At 42.2% G+C, this 14,658-nt stretch overlaps 1 protein-coding gene across 2 annotated transcripts in view; it reads right to left on the reverse strand.

Annotated features, from left to right (window-relative positions):
• ZMAT4 (zinc finger matrin-type 4) overlaps nt 1-14,658 on the reverse strand; it is a 441,058-nt gene that overhangs the window by 303,375 nt on the left and 123,025 nt on the right. For both annotated transcript variants that reach the window (XM_030201810.1, XM_030201809.1), the window contains exons 2-3: nt 13,017-13,148; nt 12,443-12,570 (exon numbers count right to left, since the gene is read on the reverse strand). In XM_030201810.1, coding sequence (XP_030057670.1) covers nt 12,443-12,496 — 54 coding nt within the window. In that variant the 5' untranslated portion in view covers nt 12,497-12,570; nt 13,017-13,148. The remainder of the gene's footprint in view (nt 1-12,442; nt 12,571-13,016; nt 13,149-14,658) is intronic.

Raw genomic sequence — 14,658 nt, forward strand, 5'->3', positions numbered from 1 at the left:
AAGAGATATTCTCTGGGGTGCAGTTTAGGGACCCATATGGCTGGTGGGGATCCTCAAGCCCTGCCAGATGAAGATGTCATCTAGTGGCCAGAATAAGCAATTCCCTACTTGGTACAGCCAGCAGTACTTTCCACCCATTGCCAGCCCCCTCCCCCCCACATGGTCAGTTTTCACATATGTACGAAAACTAAGCATGGGCAGGAAGGGACAATCCAGCACGATGGCAATGGAAGGAAAGCGCTGCCAGCTGTAGCAATTAAGAAAGTCACTTGTTCTAGCTGCCAGGGAATATTTTTTTAGCTGGTGGGGCTTCGGAACCCTGCCAGCTCAGGTATTTATTTTATTCTTTGGGGTCACTGGGGCAAGGGCAGAAATCATGTAGGGGGATTTTGTGCCATCCCAAATTGGGCTGAGGCTCACCAAGAATGCTATATCTGGCAACACCAATGGATCATACCAATTGTATGCAACTGCTCTCAACCAAGTGTAATTTTTATTTATTTAATTATTATCATTTATAACCCGCCTATCAACTATTGAGGAACAAAAAAAAAACCCCACACAAAATACAAAAAAATATAACAAATATATTACAAATTATGGGGTCTTTTTAAAAAGCCACGGTAAAAGTGACCCGTGATAGTGTGGGAGCGTCTTCTAGGCACACACTGGGCCATTTTTTTTTTTACTGCAGCTGGGAAAAAGGCTATTTTTTAATGGGCTGGGAAATGGGCCTGCGCTAATGTTAAAACTAGTGCATGCCTATTTACGCCCTGAGCCCTTAGCACCACCCATTACCCCTAGCAGTAAGGGCTCATGCACTACCCACGAAGTAACCATGCAGCTCGTACCAACGTAGGCACGCTGCCGGTTACTGCTGGGAACACCCCCGTGGTAGAAAATACAAAATTATTTTCTACTACGTGATTCAGCGTGTGCCAAAATTAGAATTACCACCGGGTGTATGCGCTACTCCGGTGGTAGTGCCGATTGGGCACGTTAACTCTCCCACACCTTTGAAAAAGTGCCCCTTAATATCAAAACTAAAAATCTAAAATCTAAATAAATCCTTTTTACAGATTTTAATACAGCAGCATCATAGAATCAATTCCAAGCCTTCTTACTCCATAAAAGCTTGAAACAAAAACAAACAACAAAAAAGGGTCTTCATCCTTCTTTTAAATTCAGTAAGAGATGTTAACATCCAAATACTTTTTACTAATTCCAAAAGTACAAAGATTAGGGGACACTCAAGGAAGTTACAGGGAAATACTTTTCAAACAAATAGGAGGAAATATTTTTTCACTCAATGAATAATTAAGCTCTGGAACTCTTTGCCGGAGGAGGTGTAACAGCGGTTAGCGTATCTGAGTTTAAAAAAGGTTTGGACAAACTCCTGGAGGAAAAGCCTATATAGTCTGCTTTTGAGGTAGACATGGGAAGCAACTGCTTGTCCTGGGATTTGTAGTTTGGAGTGTTGCCGCAATTTGGGTTTCTACCCGGTACTTGTGACCTGGCTTGGCCACTGTTTGAAAAACAGGTACTTGTGAGCTGGCTTGGCCACTGTTTGGAAAACAGGTACTTGCAGTGCATTTTTTCTAGCAAAAAAGGTGCCGGTACTCAAATGCTAAGCCACCCTTCAGAGGTTGGGAGATCACTGAGGACTCATCCCATAATAGCCAGGCACCCTGCAACCAGTCACAGAATCAATGACAAGGCAGAAGTGGCGTGCAGAGCCTGAGCTCTTTCATTAAAACGTGGGGTCCATGGCATAGGCGTAGACTGGGGGGGGGGGGCAATGCCCCCCAAACGACGATGAGGCGCCGCCGCGCCATTAGTTAAAAAAAAAAAAAAAAAACACATGCACGCACACGCTCCTCTCCGTCCGCTTGGCTTCCCTGCTCTCTCTGTCTGCGTCCCGCCTTCCTCTGACGTCAGAGGAAGGCGGGACGCAGACAGAGAGGGCAGGGAAGCCAAGCGGAGTAGCGGACGGAGAGGAGCGTGTCCGTCTACCCCTCTCTCTTCCTCCCTCCCTCCGCCGCAGGCAGCAGTCTTTTCCAGCGTTCCTGGCAGCGGTAGCGTTGTACACGCTGCCTTCGGTCTGCCCTGAAGCCTTCTCTTCAAGTTCCTGTTCCCGCATAGGTGGGAACAGGAACTTGAAGAGAAGACTTCCGGGGCAGACCGAAGGCAGCGTGTACATCGCTACCGCTGCCAGGAACGCTGAAAAAGCTGAAGACTGTTGCCTGCACCGGAGGGAGGGAGGGAGGAAGAGAGGGGGTAAACGGAGTCACCATCTTGGACCTCGCGGGGGGGGGGGGGGGAGCAGAGGGAAGATGGATGGGACTGGGAGGGGTGGGGAGCAGAGGGAAGGAGCAACAGATGGATGGGACTGGGAGGGGTGGGAAGCAGAGGGAAGGAGCAGGAGATGAATGGGACTGGGAGGGATGGGACTGGGAGGGGTGGGGAGCAGAGGGAAGGAGCAACAGATGGATGGGACTGCGAGGGGTGGGGAGCAGAGGGAAGCCTACTGGAAAGAAGACACTGAATAAAACAGAAGACACTGGGACCAAAGCGAATAGAAAAACTAAATGATCAGACAACAAAGGTAGATAAAAGTATTTTATTCATAATTTATTAATTGAAATGTGTCAGCTTTTTGAAATGTGATCTGTGATATTTTGCCTGTAAATTCAATTCCTTCCTCCACATTAGCATATTCATTTGCATATGTATATATGCAAATGATATGCTAATATGCTCCGCCCATTCTTTGCCCCCCAAAATGAAACAGCCAAACTACGCCTATGGTCCATGGGTCAATTTTAGCAGACAATGGAAAAGGTGCCAGTACTCAGTACCCGCAAATACCCCGTCAAAAAAAAAAAGCCCTGGGTACTTGTGACCTGGCTTGGCTACTGTTTGGAATACAGAATACTGGGCTAGATGGTCCATTGGTCTGATCCAGTATGGCTACTCTTATGTACTTCTAGTGAGTTTATTCCATAGGCTTGGACCAGTCAAGGATAAAAACCACCTTCAAATTAAGTGTGATTTCTGCAGGATTTGTGCTAGTATTTTATAATTGTACATTGGCAACTTAGATGCCCTGTTATAAAATCACCCTCAAAATTGGCAATTCTATAACTGATGTCTGCATTTATATGCCATTTGAGCATGTAAATGTACAGAATACTGTCACTTTCACTGGTAAGAGATGTAAGTGGCAGCACAGCAGCTAAGCACGATTCTGTAGCCGCATGTAAGTGGCATAGCGATTGAATGGGACATTCACATGGGAGTACTGGGAGAGGCATGGGTAGTGCTGTCACTTACATGCACCATTTACAGAATACTGTAAGTTATGTGCTCCTTTTGTTGCAAATAAGTACCTGCAGTTATATCAGGTCTATGGCTGGGTAACCTCAGGTACCTCGATTTTAGGTGCCCTGATACCAAATTGTGATATTCTATAATGGAATAGAAGCATCCAGATACAGTTGTAGAATATGCTCTCACTGAGCAGGCACTAGGATGCCTAAAATATATCCACTTATGGTATTATTACCCAAAAGGACAACTCTAATAAAACAGGTACCCAAATTTACATATGCATTACTCAGGTTTAGAATAATAGTGTACATATGAAAACATCTAGAGAATACCTCACGTTCTATTATCCAAACTGCAAAGGTCTTTCTTATTAATCAATCCTTGCTGCAGGCTTCACATATCAAAGTACCAAACTTTGGAATTCTCTGCCCAAGCAATTAAGGTACTTAGATTATCTGAGATTCCATAAATTTCTAAAGGCTTTTCTATTAAGTACATATCTTATCAAAAGACAAACTAATGTTGCCGTCTCTCTTACATGTTTGAATATAACACTCTAGTCTAGCTTCATGACACACAATTATTCCCAATATGTTAAATGGTGGGAGGCGGGGCAGACTTATACGGTCTGTACTAGAGCCGGTGGTTGGGAGGCGGGGATAGTGCTGGGCAGACTTATACGGTACCTGAAGAGCACAGGTACAAATCAAAGTAGGGTATACACAAAAAGTAGCAAATATGAGTTATCTTGTTGGGCAGACTGGATGGACCGTGCAGGTCTTTTTCTGCCGTCATCTACTATGTATGTTACTATGTTATAATTATCTAACTGCATCGTATTTTTAATGTACGTAAGCCATATTGAATCTTTGCTTATTTGGGATAATGTGGGATACAAATGTCATAAATAAATATGTGCATACATGCAAATACCTGCTTGACTTACATAAGGTTTTCCTTGGAGTGTGTGTGTCTGTGAGAGAGAGTGTGTGTGTGTGTGAGAATGAGTGTGTGTGCCAGGGGCCCCCTCCCCCTTCCTTTCTCCAACTTTCAGGGTCATTCCCTTCCTTCCTTTCTCCCTCCCTCCGACTTTCAGGGTCCCTCCCTCCCTCCGAGTGTCAGGGTCCCCTACCTCCAAGTGTCAGGGTCCCTCCCTCCAAGTTTCAGGGTTCCCCTCCCTCCGACTTTCAAGACACCTGGAGTTCATTATAGAATAACATTCTACCACATTGAATACGCCCAGTTATAAAATTGTCCCCTAAATATAAACACAAAATTTTAAAATCCCACTATTTTTGGCGTACTGCCCACTGATCATTGTAGTATTTGCATGCTAGTTGCGGTCATAGCCTATGAGCATGTTTCACGTGCTTGGCGGCTCAGATCATGGGGCGGTATCAAACGCAGGTGCTAGTATAGCGCTAATAGCCTCTAGCGCCCTATTTGATTCTGATCATCCATCCATTTGATTGTGAGCCCGACAGGGAAATATCCAGTGTGTCAATGCAAATCACCTTGAGCTACTACTGAAAAGGTGTGAGCAAAATCCAAGAATAAATTTTTTAAATAGGTGAATTTTTGGACTTTTACGCCTACTGGTATCCATTCATCCGTGAAGTAGCCTCTTTGGTGAAACATAGCCATGTCACACATTAATATATAAAACCTGGGAGCTAAAGTAATGAATAAAACCTTCAATTTACATGGAAGGGAGATGTAAAATTAATTTCCAGGAGGGGGGGGGGGGGGGGGGGGGGAAGAGCTACATCTCATTGCAAGCACTAGGATAAAATCAGGGCTTTTCGGTGTCTTTTTTGTGACATGGAAGTATCTGGTCACCTTAATAAAAGTTACAGAACTTGTGCCCCTGTATCAAAATATAGCAATGCAGAAAAGGCTCTACTACTGTGTGATTAAGTGCCTCTGAATATCTGGAGATGGCTTGCTCTTGAACATTGTTGCCAGAATGTCTATCAGCAGCAGGAATTGTGTCTCCACCCTCTCCCCTAAGAGCCCACTCACCAATATATAGGTCTAAGGTACTGATATTAGTCCACTAAACATGTGAAAGCAGCAGTGTGCCAAAATAAAATACAGTATACATTAAAACTGTCAATTTATTGCTAATATATATTTTGGAACATAAAGATAAGCATGAAGAAATACCAAATATACAGAACAGCCTATGATGGAACCCTTGTTTTCAATGATTAATATAATTGTAGTCATTTTAAGGTATTCTATCCTGGCTCATGTTTGAAACCCATTTTGTTGTAGCAGTGGGAAGAGCATTCAGCCAAAGGCTAGGCTTGGGCATCCTGCCAAGATTAGCAGGAAAACTTTCATTAAAAGGTCAAAAAGCACTGGAGTCTTTTATTGCCTGTGTTAATATACTATTTAGTGGTTATCAAAAATATGATTAGGAAATTGAGTACAACCAGTTTCTAATGCTGTTGAAATTTAAAGTTTATAATATAGGCGTGGTATAGTTGTAGTTTTTGGCAGAAGAGATCATTTCAAGCAAATAAAATAAATAAATGCATGACCTTACATTTTTTAGCATAAATCTTAGGAGGAGTTCTCTGGTACAAAATAACGGAAGTGCATGCAAATTCATCTCATGCATATTCATTGTGGATATCCTGACAAACTGACTGGCTATTTATATCCCAAGGACTGGGTTGAAAACCCCTGTTCGAGACCATACCTCAAGGTTCACTAGATCCTCCTCATATTTTCCACACATTTCAGGGTGCCCACCCTACTTCAGGTTTTGGAATCGTTCACAAAAAAAGCAATCCATTCCAGATAATGATTTTTCTGTGATATCACTAACAAATTATTGAAAAGAACCAGAGCAAGGACTGATTCCTGTGGTACACCACTTGAAATGCCCTTTTCTTCAGCACAAACTCAACCACTTTCTAACCTAATCAGTCACTTTAGGGTCCATAAATTTTGGCAAATAATTCACAGCCCTAAATTTAAGAGTATAACTTTTACACTCCTAAATTTAGGTAAACTTTCAGCTGAAAATTTAGGATCCTGTGTTTGACTGAAAATAAGGATAAGTACAAATACCTGTTTTACATGGGATGCTGAGAGGGGACCCTGGGCAAGTCATTTAGGGCGTCTTTGACTAAGGCGCGCTCATGTTTTTAGCACGCACTAAAATTGCGGCTGCGCTAAACTTTAGAGATGCCCATAGGAATGCATTGGTGTCTATATCGTTTTGTGCGCCTACAATTTTAGCGCGCACCAAAAACATGTATGCCTTAGTAAAAGACCCCCTTAGCTCTCCATTGCCCCAGGTACAATAATGTTGCAATCAGGAACACTGTGGGTTTCTAGCAGCAGTGAGAAAGTTTGGCCCACTCTATCTAAAAAGGAGTCCTCCAGGGGATCCTGGTACCTCTCTAGAGCTCTCTAACTCCTCTCTCTCCTCCAACAAGAGCTGTATGCCTCATCCTCCACACTCCTCCCCCCTGCACTATGAAACTACTGCTAGGGGTCATAGGCACCACTCTGAAACTAGACAGGGGCAACTTGACAGCTTGATGACGACTTGACTGTAGTGGTGATACCATGAAAATACTGCTAGTGGTCAGAGATACCATTTTGAAGCCAAACCACAACACCAGTGAACCTTATTCCTAAACCAGGGTATGTGGAGTACAATCTCAACTTCTCAAATGTACTGATAAAAATAGCCATAGTAATTGCATTGTGCCAGACAGCTTCCTCCTGGAGTTCATAAGATGTTACATGTATAGGCAATTTATCCAGGTGCACTTGGAAATTCTTTTTAATCAGGCACATGGCACCCAAAACAATGGAAAATATTTCTGTATCCTTCTGCCACATTTTCTTAGTTTCAGATTGCATTTCTTGATAGTTGAACATCTATTCCTTCTTGCCGCACAATTCACCAACTAGTCACTTGGGACCGACACCTCTATAATCAATGCTGTTTTGGTGATTTTGTCTTGCACCATTATGTTCATCATGGTACCTGAAGGGTTGATATCAAATGGTAGAAACAGGGACAACAGATACCATAATGCACTGGGATCTAACATATGTCAAAAGAGTTACATTTACTAATTTTTCAGATTGGATTCTTCATGAGAAAGATGGCACACAAGAAAAATAAGAACACATTTATATTTATCACATGAAATGATGGGATTTGTTTGATCTCCACAATCTGTATCCAGTGAAATCTTTGTAGGTGAACTGTGACTAATGAGAGAGATTAGTCACAATTCACCTACAAAGATTTCAAGGTAATAGTAATATTTGCTTGGAGCACTGGATACAGAGACTGTGGAGATCAAACAAATCCCATCTTTTTATGTGATAAACATATGTATTCTTATTTCTTGTGTGTCATTGCTACACTAAAGGGCAACTTACAATATACATACCTATTGGTTTTAAATGTGTTAATGTTAAAACAGTCAAACAACATGAAAATACAGTACTATATTCTAACAGACACCATAAGGCAAAATCTATGTAGGAAAAGCAAGAGTGAATAAATAAGCTTTTAAATGTCTTGCAAACGTGAAATAAATCACTTTCCAGTCATAAGTCCAGCAGCAAGACATTCCATAATTCAGGACCTTGAACTGACAGTGTTGTTGAAGGTATTAGTATAATACCAAAGTATTATCTATTAAGGGATACAAAAGATACAAATTCAAAAACTGAATAACCTTAAAAGGTCATAAAAACAAATATTAATTGGAATTGGTAACCATTGGCGAGACTTCAGCAGTGGAGTAGTGTACTGTCTACAGCATAAGTTCTCAGTCATCTGAGTAGCTGCATTCTTCAGCAGTTGTAAAGTTTTTATAACAAATTCTTGTAGTCCAACATACAAAATCTTAGAATAGTCAAAAATACGGCATCCCTAATAGCTGAACTACAAATCCGAAGTCAACAAGTCCAATGAAGGATGTAATCTGCATATCAATTGCATTTTAAATACCGTACGAAGGCCCTTATTGACTTACAAAGATCAATGAGAATCAGTTAACATTCCTAAATATTACACTTATCTTTCTTTGGAATATTCTCAATATTCCAATGAAAGATAAGTGGGGGGAGGGATAATATAGATCTTTACAAATAACACTTCAGGGTTTTTTTTCCCCCAATTAACAGCTAATTCATTAAGTGAAACCAAGTTTGAAATATTTGGAAAGCCTTTCACAAATCAATGACATCAAGACCAGTGGAAACTAGAAAGGGGGCAAATATTTATCATCTGCACACAGGCAAAAGTGAAGAACTTAATTTCCATGTATATATATTAAAAAAAAAGAAGCAGATAATGCTGCCCCCTGTGGTACTCCTCTCTCAACATTTGACCACCTGGACTAGAGAATGACACAGGGACAAAGTCTGTCCCCGCCCCTGCCCTCATGGGTTCTGTCTCCGTCCCCGCCCCATCCGCATGGGCTCTATCCTCATCTGCAAAAGCCTCGAACAATTATGATTTTATATTTAAATCTTTTTATTAAAGTATAAAACAGGAACACTATGCTGTGCAACTATCATGTATAAATTACAAATAGAAAACAATATATGCAGCGAGCAGCTATAATAACCCTCCTCACCACTACCCTCTACCCTTCCAACCCCAATAGCTGATTTCTACTACCCCAAGGAATCCTAATCCACCCTGTTAAAATGTCTAGGGGTACAAAATACAACCCGTTCTGTATGCCCTAGAGGGGAGAAATATGCCCTGTGAAGCACTGTTATGATTTTTTAATTGGTGGATGAATAAGAAGTCATCAACAACCTCAGGATTCAGTCTAGATCTCCCGTCTTCCACAGTCCTTCCTGCAATAGAAAACGTCTTCTTAGAAGATATGCTAATAGCAGGATGTAGAGGATTCCCTCATGCAAATAGTTGTGGTCAGCATGTTTGCTTGCTTTTCCAAAAAAATCCAAAATATTGTTGTCTGCAACAGTCCAGTTCAGTAACAGGTTTCAAAGTAGAAAATGATATGGGGACAAAGTTTGTCCCAGTCCCCATGGGCTCTGTCCCCATCCCCGTGGGATCTGTCTCCACCCCATCCCTGCAAGCTCTGTCCCCGTATCATTCTCTAACCTGGACATCCACTTAACTGTATGTTTAGGTTGTGTCGTGTCCGGCCTGATAGAAAAAGTGGCTGACAAAATCAATAAATAAAAGTAAAAGTGCTGTATTCTCCCATCTCTAAGACATGTAAAAGACACTATTACAGAGGCCATTAAGGTTTGCATTCCATGACTATAACAGAAACCATGTAACCTTCATAAAATACATCCACTAATATAATTATCAAGTTGAAACCAAACCTCTTGCACTATATTTTTTCCTAAAATGTAACATTGAGCTTAATTGATAATTAAATCAGTGCAACGGGTGTATGTCCCATCACAAAGATCCAAGGAAATGAAGTCCAGGAACTGTGTGGGTTAACCATCTGGGTTTGAAGTTAGTCCCGCGACCCACTCTTAGTTAGGGCGAAGGCCAGGGACCCCAGTATGGGAGATAGTAGCTTATCAAGGAAGGCCATGTGGGAGTGACAGGGAGGGACTAACCTTTCTGGGATTGTTTTGGATGATTCCCTGAGCATTGAAGATCTGTGATGGAGCATTTTGTTGATGGGACCAGGACATCCAGAGCAGAGTGGCAGAAGGGGTTGACCCTCACTAAGTTAGGGCATGGGATTGATCCAGATGCTTTTTTTTTTTTTAACTACTTTTGAGTGGGTAGCTACTGTAGCAGGCTGGCCTCTTGAACAGTGGACTATCCGGCTAGCCCCTTACTTATCTGGGGAGGCCCAAGTGACTTATAGGGCTCTGGAAAGTACCAAAGCCCTGTGAAGTCTGCTATCCAGGACAGGTTAGACCTCACTAGGGAAAACTACTGGAGGAAATTGAGACCAGACTTTTTTGAAAGTGGTGCTGTGCTTGTTGGAGTATCGCCACCCTTGGGGAAGGGAAGTAAGGCACTAAACATGTTCCAGAGGGCAGGGAGGTAGAGAGGAGTGCTGGAGACCATGGGGGGGGGGGGGGGGGGGTTAGGAAAGGAGAGAAGTGCTGGAGACTATGGGAGAGGGGAAGAGAGAAATGCTGAGCATCATGCTGGGGGTTTCAAAGGTAGAGAGGGATGCTGGATGCTATGGGAGGCGGCAACTATGGGATGGTAGGTAAGGGGAGATGCTGCAGCTGGGGTAGAACTGGAGGTGGAGCTTGGCCCCCCAAAACAAGAAGTTGTTCCACTGCCCCTGAGAGAACCCAAAAACTAATGGAGATAGTCCAGGAAGCCTCAGAGAGGAAAGACCAGTTAACTCGATAACGGACTACATAAGCCAGCTGCAAGAGCTTAGGGATAACATTTAAAGCTGCCTAGGAGAATTTAGAGAAGACCCAGAGATAACAGAAAACTTACTATGATAAGAAAGCTAGGTAACAGGAATTTCAACCCCAAAGATCAAGTGTTAATGCTATCACCCACTACTTCAAATAAATTACTGGCTAACTGAAAAGGACTATCACCCACTACTTCGAATAAATTACTGGCTAACTGAAAAGGACCCTTTTTGATAAAATGTCGGAGTAGGCCCAGTGGACTATGAGGTTAGCCAAGGGGGTAACAAGAGTCAAGTCATTTTATTAAAACCTTGGGTAGATCAGGAAGCCCTAGGAGTGAATCACAGAGGAGGAACAGGAAGATTTGGGGCCTGAACTAAGGGATCTGAAGGCTGAATCCTAAATAAAGATTGGAGAGGACCTAACCCCAAAGCAGAAATCCCAGTTAGAGCAGCTCTTATATAGCTTTCAAGATGTATTTTCACCTCTCCCAGGTTGTACCCACCTAGGGGTGCATAAAATTCTAACCCAACCCATGAAGATGGCAAGACAAAAACCATACCATCTTCCAGAGGTAAAGCAACAGGAGGTAGTGAAGCAGGTGGTGGAGACGCTGCGCTTAGGATGTTCTAGCTTGATAGTATTAGTACCAAATCCCAATGGCTCTATGCATTTTTATATTGACTTTAGACAAGTCAACGCAGACTCCAGCTTTGATGCCTACCCAATACCTAGAGTAGAAGAACTTGTAAAGCAATTTGGGGGGGGAAGGGGTCTTGATATATTTCTACCTTTGATATTTGCAAATCCCGTTAGACCTAGCATCTAAAGAGAAACATTTGTCACTCCAGGGGGGTCAGTATCACTTTACAGTTCTCCCATTTGGACTACATGGAGCTCTGGCAACTTTTAGAAGATCATGAATCAGGTATTGAGGCCACACCAGGGGTACGCTAATGCATAATTGGACAATGTGGTGATATTCTCACACATGGGAGAGCCACCTTAAACACATAACTGCTATATGTGAGTCCCTGAGGGAGGCCGGATTAATGGCCAACCCAAAGAAGTGCTCTTTTGGCCAATGGAAGGTCCAGTAGTTGGGGCACGAGATGGGACATGGTTGGGTGAGAACCCTGATCTCAAAAGTGGAAGCAATTCAGAAAATTCCAATCCCACAGACCAAGAAACAGTTAAGAGCATTTGTAGGACTGGTGGGTTATTGTAAATGTGTTCCCTGGTTTTCAGAGATAACTGCTGATCTTACAGATTTATTGAAAAATTCCTGCCCCAATAGGATAGTTTGGGATAGATGGGCAAATTCAGCTTTCCAGAATCTTAAAGAGACTCTGAGGCATATTTTCAAAGCACTTAGCCTTCCAAAGTTCCATAGAAACCTATGGAACTTTGGAAGGCTAAGTGCTTTGAAAATATGCCTCTCTATGTAAAGAACCTGTGCTTAAAAACATTGATTTCAGGCGAGAGTTCACCTTGCAAACAGATGCTTCAGGGCTAGGGCTGGAAAGACAAACACCCAGTTGGGTATTCAAGCCGAAAGATAACAGAAGCTGAGCAGAAATATTCATTTGCAGAGAAGGAATGTCTAGCTGTCAAATGGGCAGTTGAATCCTCAAGTTATTACTTGTTAGGCAGATATTTCACTTTAATAACCAATCATGCCCCATTGAAGTGGTTAGGCCTGAAGGGAAATAGTAATGCCAAGCTGATGTGGTGGTACCTGGTCTTTCAGGCCTATATCATCATCATGGAACATTGTACAGGGAAGAAACATGCCAATGCAGACTGTCCTGGGAAGGTGGAGAGCTGACTCCCAAGAGTGAAGGCTCCAGAGAAGAACTATGACCCCTTAAAAAAAAGAGAACAGGTATTCAATGGGGTGTGTCATCACAAGGCACAAAGAAACCCAAATCCAGGAACTGTGTAGGTCAACCACCTGAGTTTGAAGTTAGTCCCACGACCCACCCATACAGTTAGGGTGAAGACCAGGGACACCGGTGTAGGAGGTAGCAGCTTATCGGGGAAGGCTACATGGGAGGTGACAGGGAGGGGGGAGGAGGAGATTGGTTTGGATGATTCCCTGAGCACTGGAACTGAGAGGGAATCATCCAGTAAATAAGGTAGAATACTCATTAGCATAAGATTTGAATAGGCAAGTTAGACTATGGATATTCCTGTTTAATAAGGGTTTAAAAGGGAGGAAAGACCCCTGTTGGGCCCTGGAGTGGGGGGAAATTTCTTCCAGACCCTGTGGAATCCATATGGGCTGGATTGTTAGGTAATCCCCAACTCACCCTGCCCAGAAAGCTGAACTCATTGCAAGACCCCAAGGCTGCTGAACCTGAAAAATGTTGAAGATGCTTCTTGCCCCTTTCTGAAGGTGAGACCTTTCTGGTGGAGGATCATGGACCATCTGTCATTGGATTCTGGAAGAGAAAGAATGTGAACTAACTTTTACTTTGTATTTTTACCTTGGTGTTGTGGATTCAGCTTGGCTTTGGATTATTGCCTTGGCTTTGATCTATTATAAAAAGGATCATGGTTACTCAGCCCACACCTTCGGGTGGGCGGCGAATTGACACAGATACTTGGTCCACACCCTCGGGTGAATGGCATGGTCAGAATTGAAAAGTTGGATTTTTAAGAATAAGTTTCACAATTGCCTTCTTCAAGACCAGATGAAAGAAGCACATACTAGATCATGTTAGAAAGGTGCAGCATTAATGTCAATGATTTAATACCTGTAACTGATATCTTACCTAGATACCTTACAATTTGCCTGCATTAGGACCTGCATAAGCAACAGGAAGGTTTATTTTAAAAGACAGACAAGAGAAAATGATGTGTAATTTCACAGTTCCATACATTTCACAATTTCATAACAGAAAGTTAATTCGTACAGTAGTATGAAGATATTTACAATACCTATCTAGATGTTGAGATGCTACAATATTCAGTTGAGGGTATAAAACATGCCCACATTTTTTTACAGTGTACTTCTGAAAGATAGAAAATGCCAGGCCCCTGTTTTATAGCTAGGCCATCAAAGCAACATGGTCAACTGCTGGCTTCAAAGGAAACTAAATGGAAGACATTCATTCTTACCATTTCACTCTTGGAGCCTATAGCCTACGAGACTGTTGAAATTCAACCTGGGTAATGGTAAACTTTCAAAAAACAAATTGTGACAAGATGCTTATATCACCAACTGTTACACCAACATTTATACTGATCCCCCCAAACTAAGCAACCTTAAAGAGCTGCTTCTATCATTTGCAACATCTACACTGCCTCTCTCCTTACATTGCCACAGTTGTGAATGCCATGATAACATCAAGACTAATTACTGTAATGCACTCTACACTGGTCTGATGACAAAGGGTCTGCACCAGTTCCAGTTGATTCAGAATGGTGCAGCAAGAGTAATAGAAGGTTGTGAATGTCACATCATTTTTGTGAAAACTTCACTAGCTAACAATATGATATTGGGCTAAATTAAAAATTCTATGTCCGATCTTCAAGGCCCTTAAAGAAAATGGCTGAGAGTACTTGTACAGGATCACTAAGGTCCTCTCAAGGAGTATATATAACCACACCCTCTTCAAAGGACATCACACAATGTGATAGTGGAATATATTCCCTGAAAGACTTTGCTTAACACAAAACTTCAGGAAGCAGGTGAAAGCTTGATTCATCCTTTAATGGAAGAAGTAACTCTCGCCCAGGCCTTTAACAGAAGAAGTAACTAACTTGCTAGTCACACACAAGAGAAATAACACCAGCTGCACATACTGCTGCCCTAGCTGAGAAAATACTCAAGCACCTTTCTGACTTCATTTGCAACTTTCTTTAAATTAGTTCCCTTATTTTCTAACCCCTGTTACTCTACCTTATCTAACCATATGTTCCATCTTTGCTTACACCCTATGCTGTCTA

The sequence above is a fragment of the Microcaecilia unicolor genome, chromosome 4 (assembly GCF_901765095.1).
Source record: "Microcaecilia unicolor chromosome 4, aMicUni1.1, whole genome shotgun sequence".
Classification (NCBI taxonomy): Eukaryota; Metazoa; Chordata; class Amphibia; order Gymnophiona; family Siphonopidae; genus Microcaecilia; species Microcaecilia unicolor.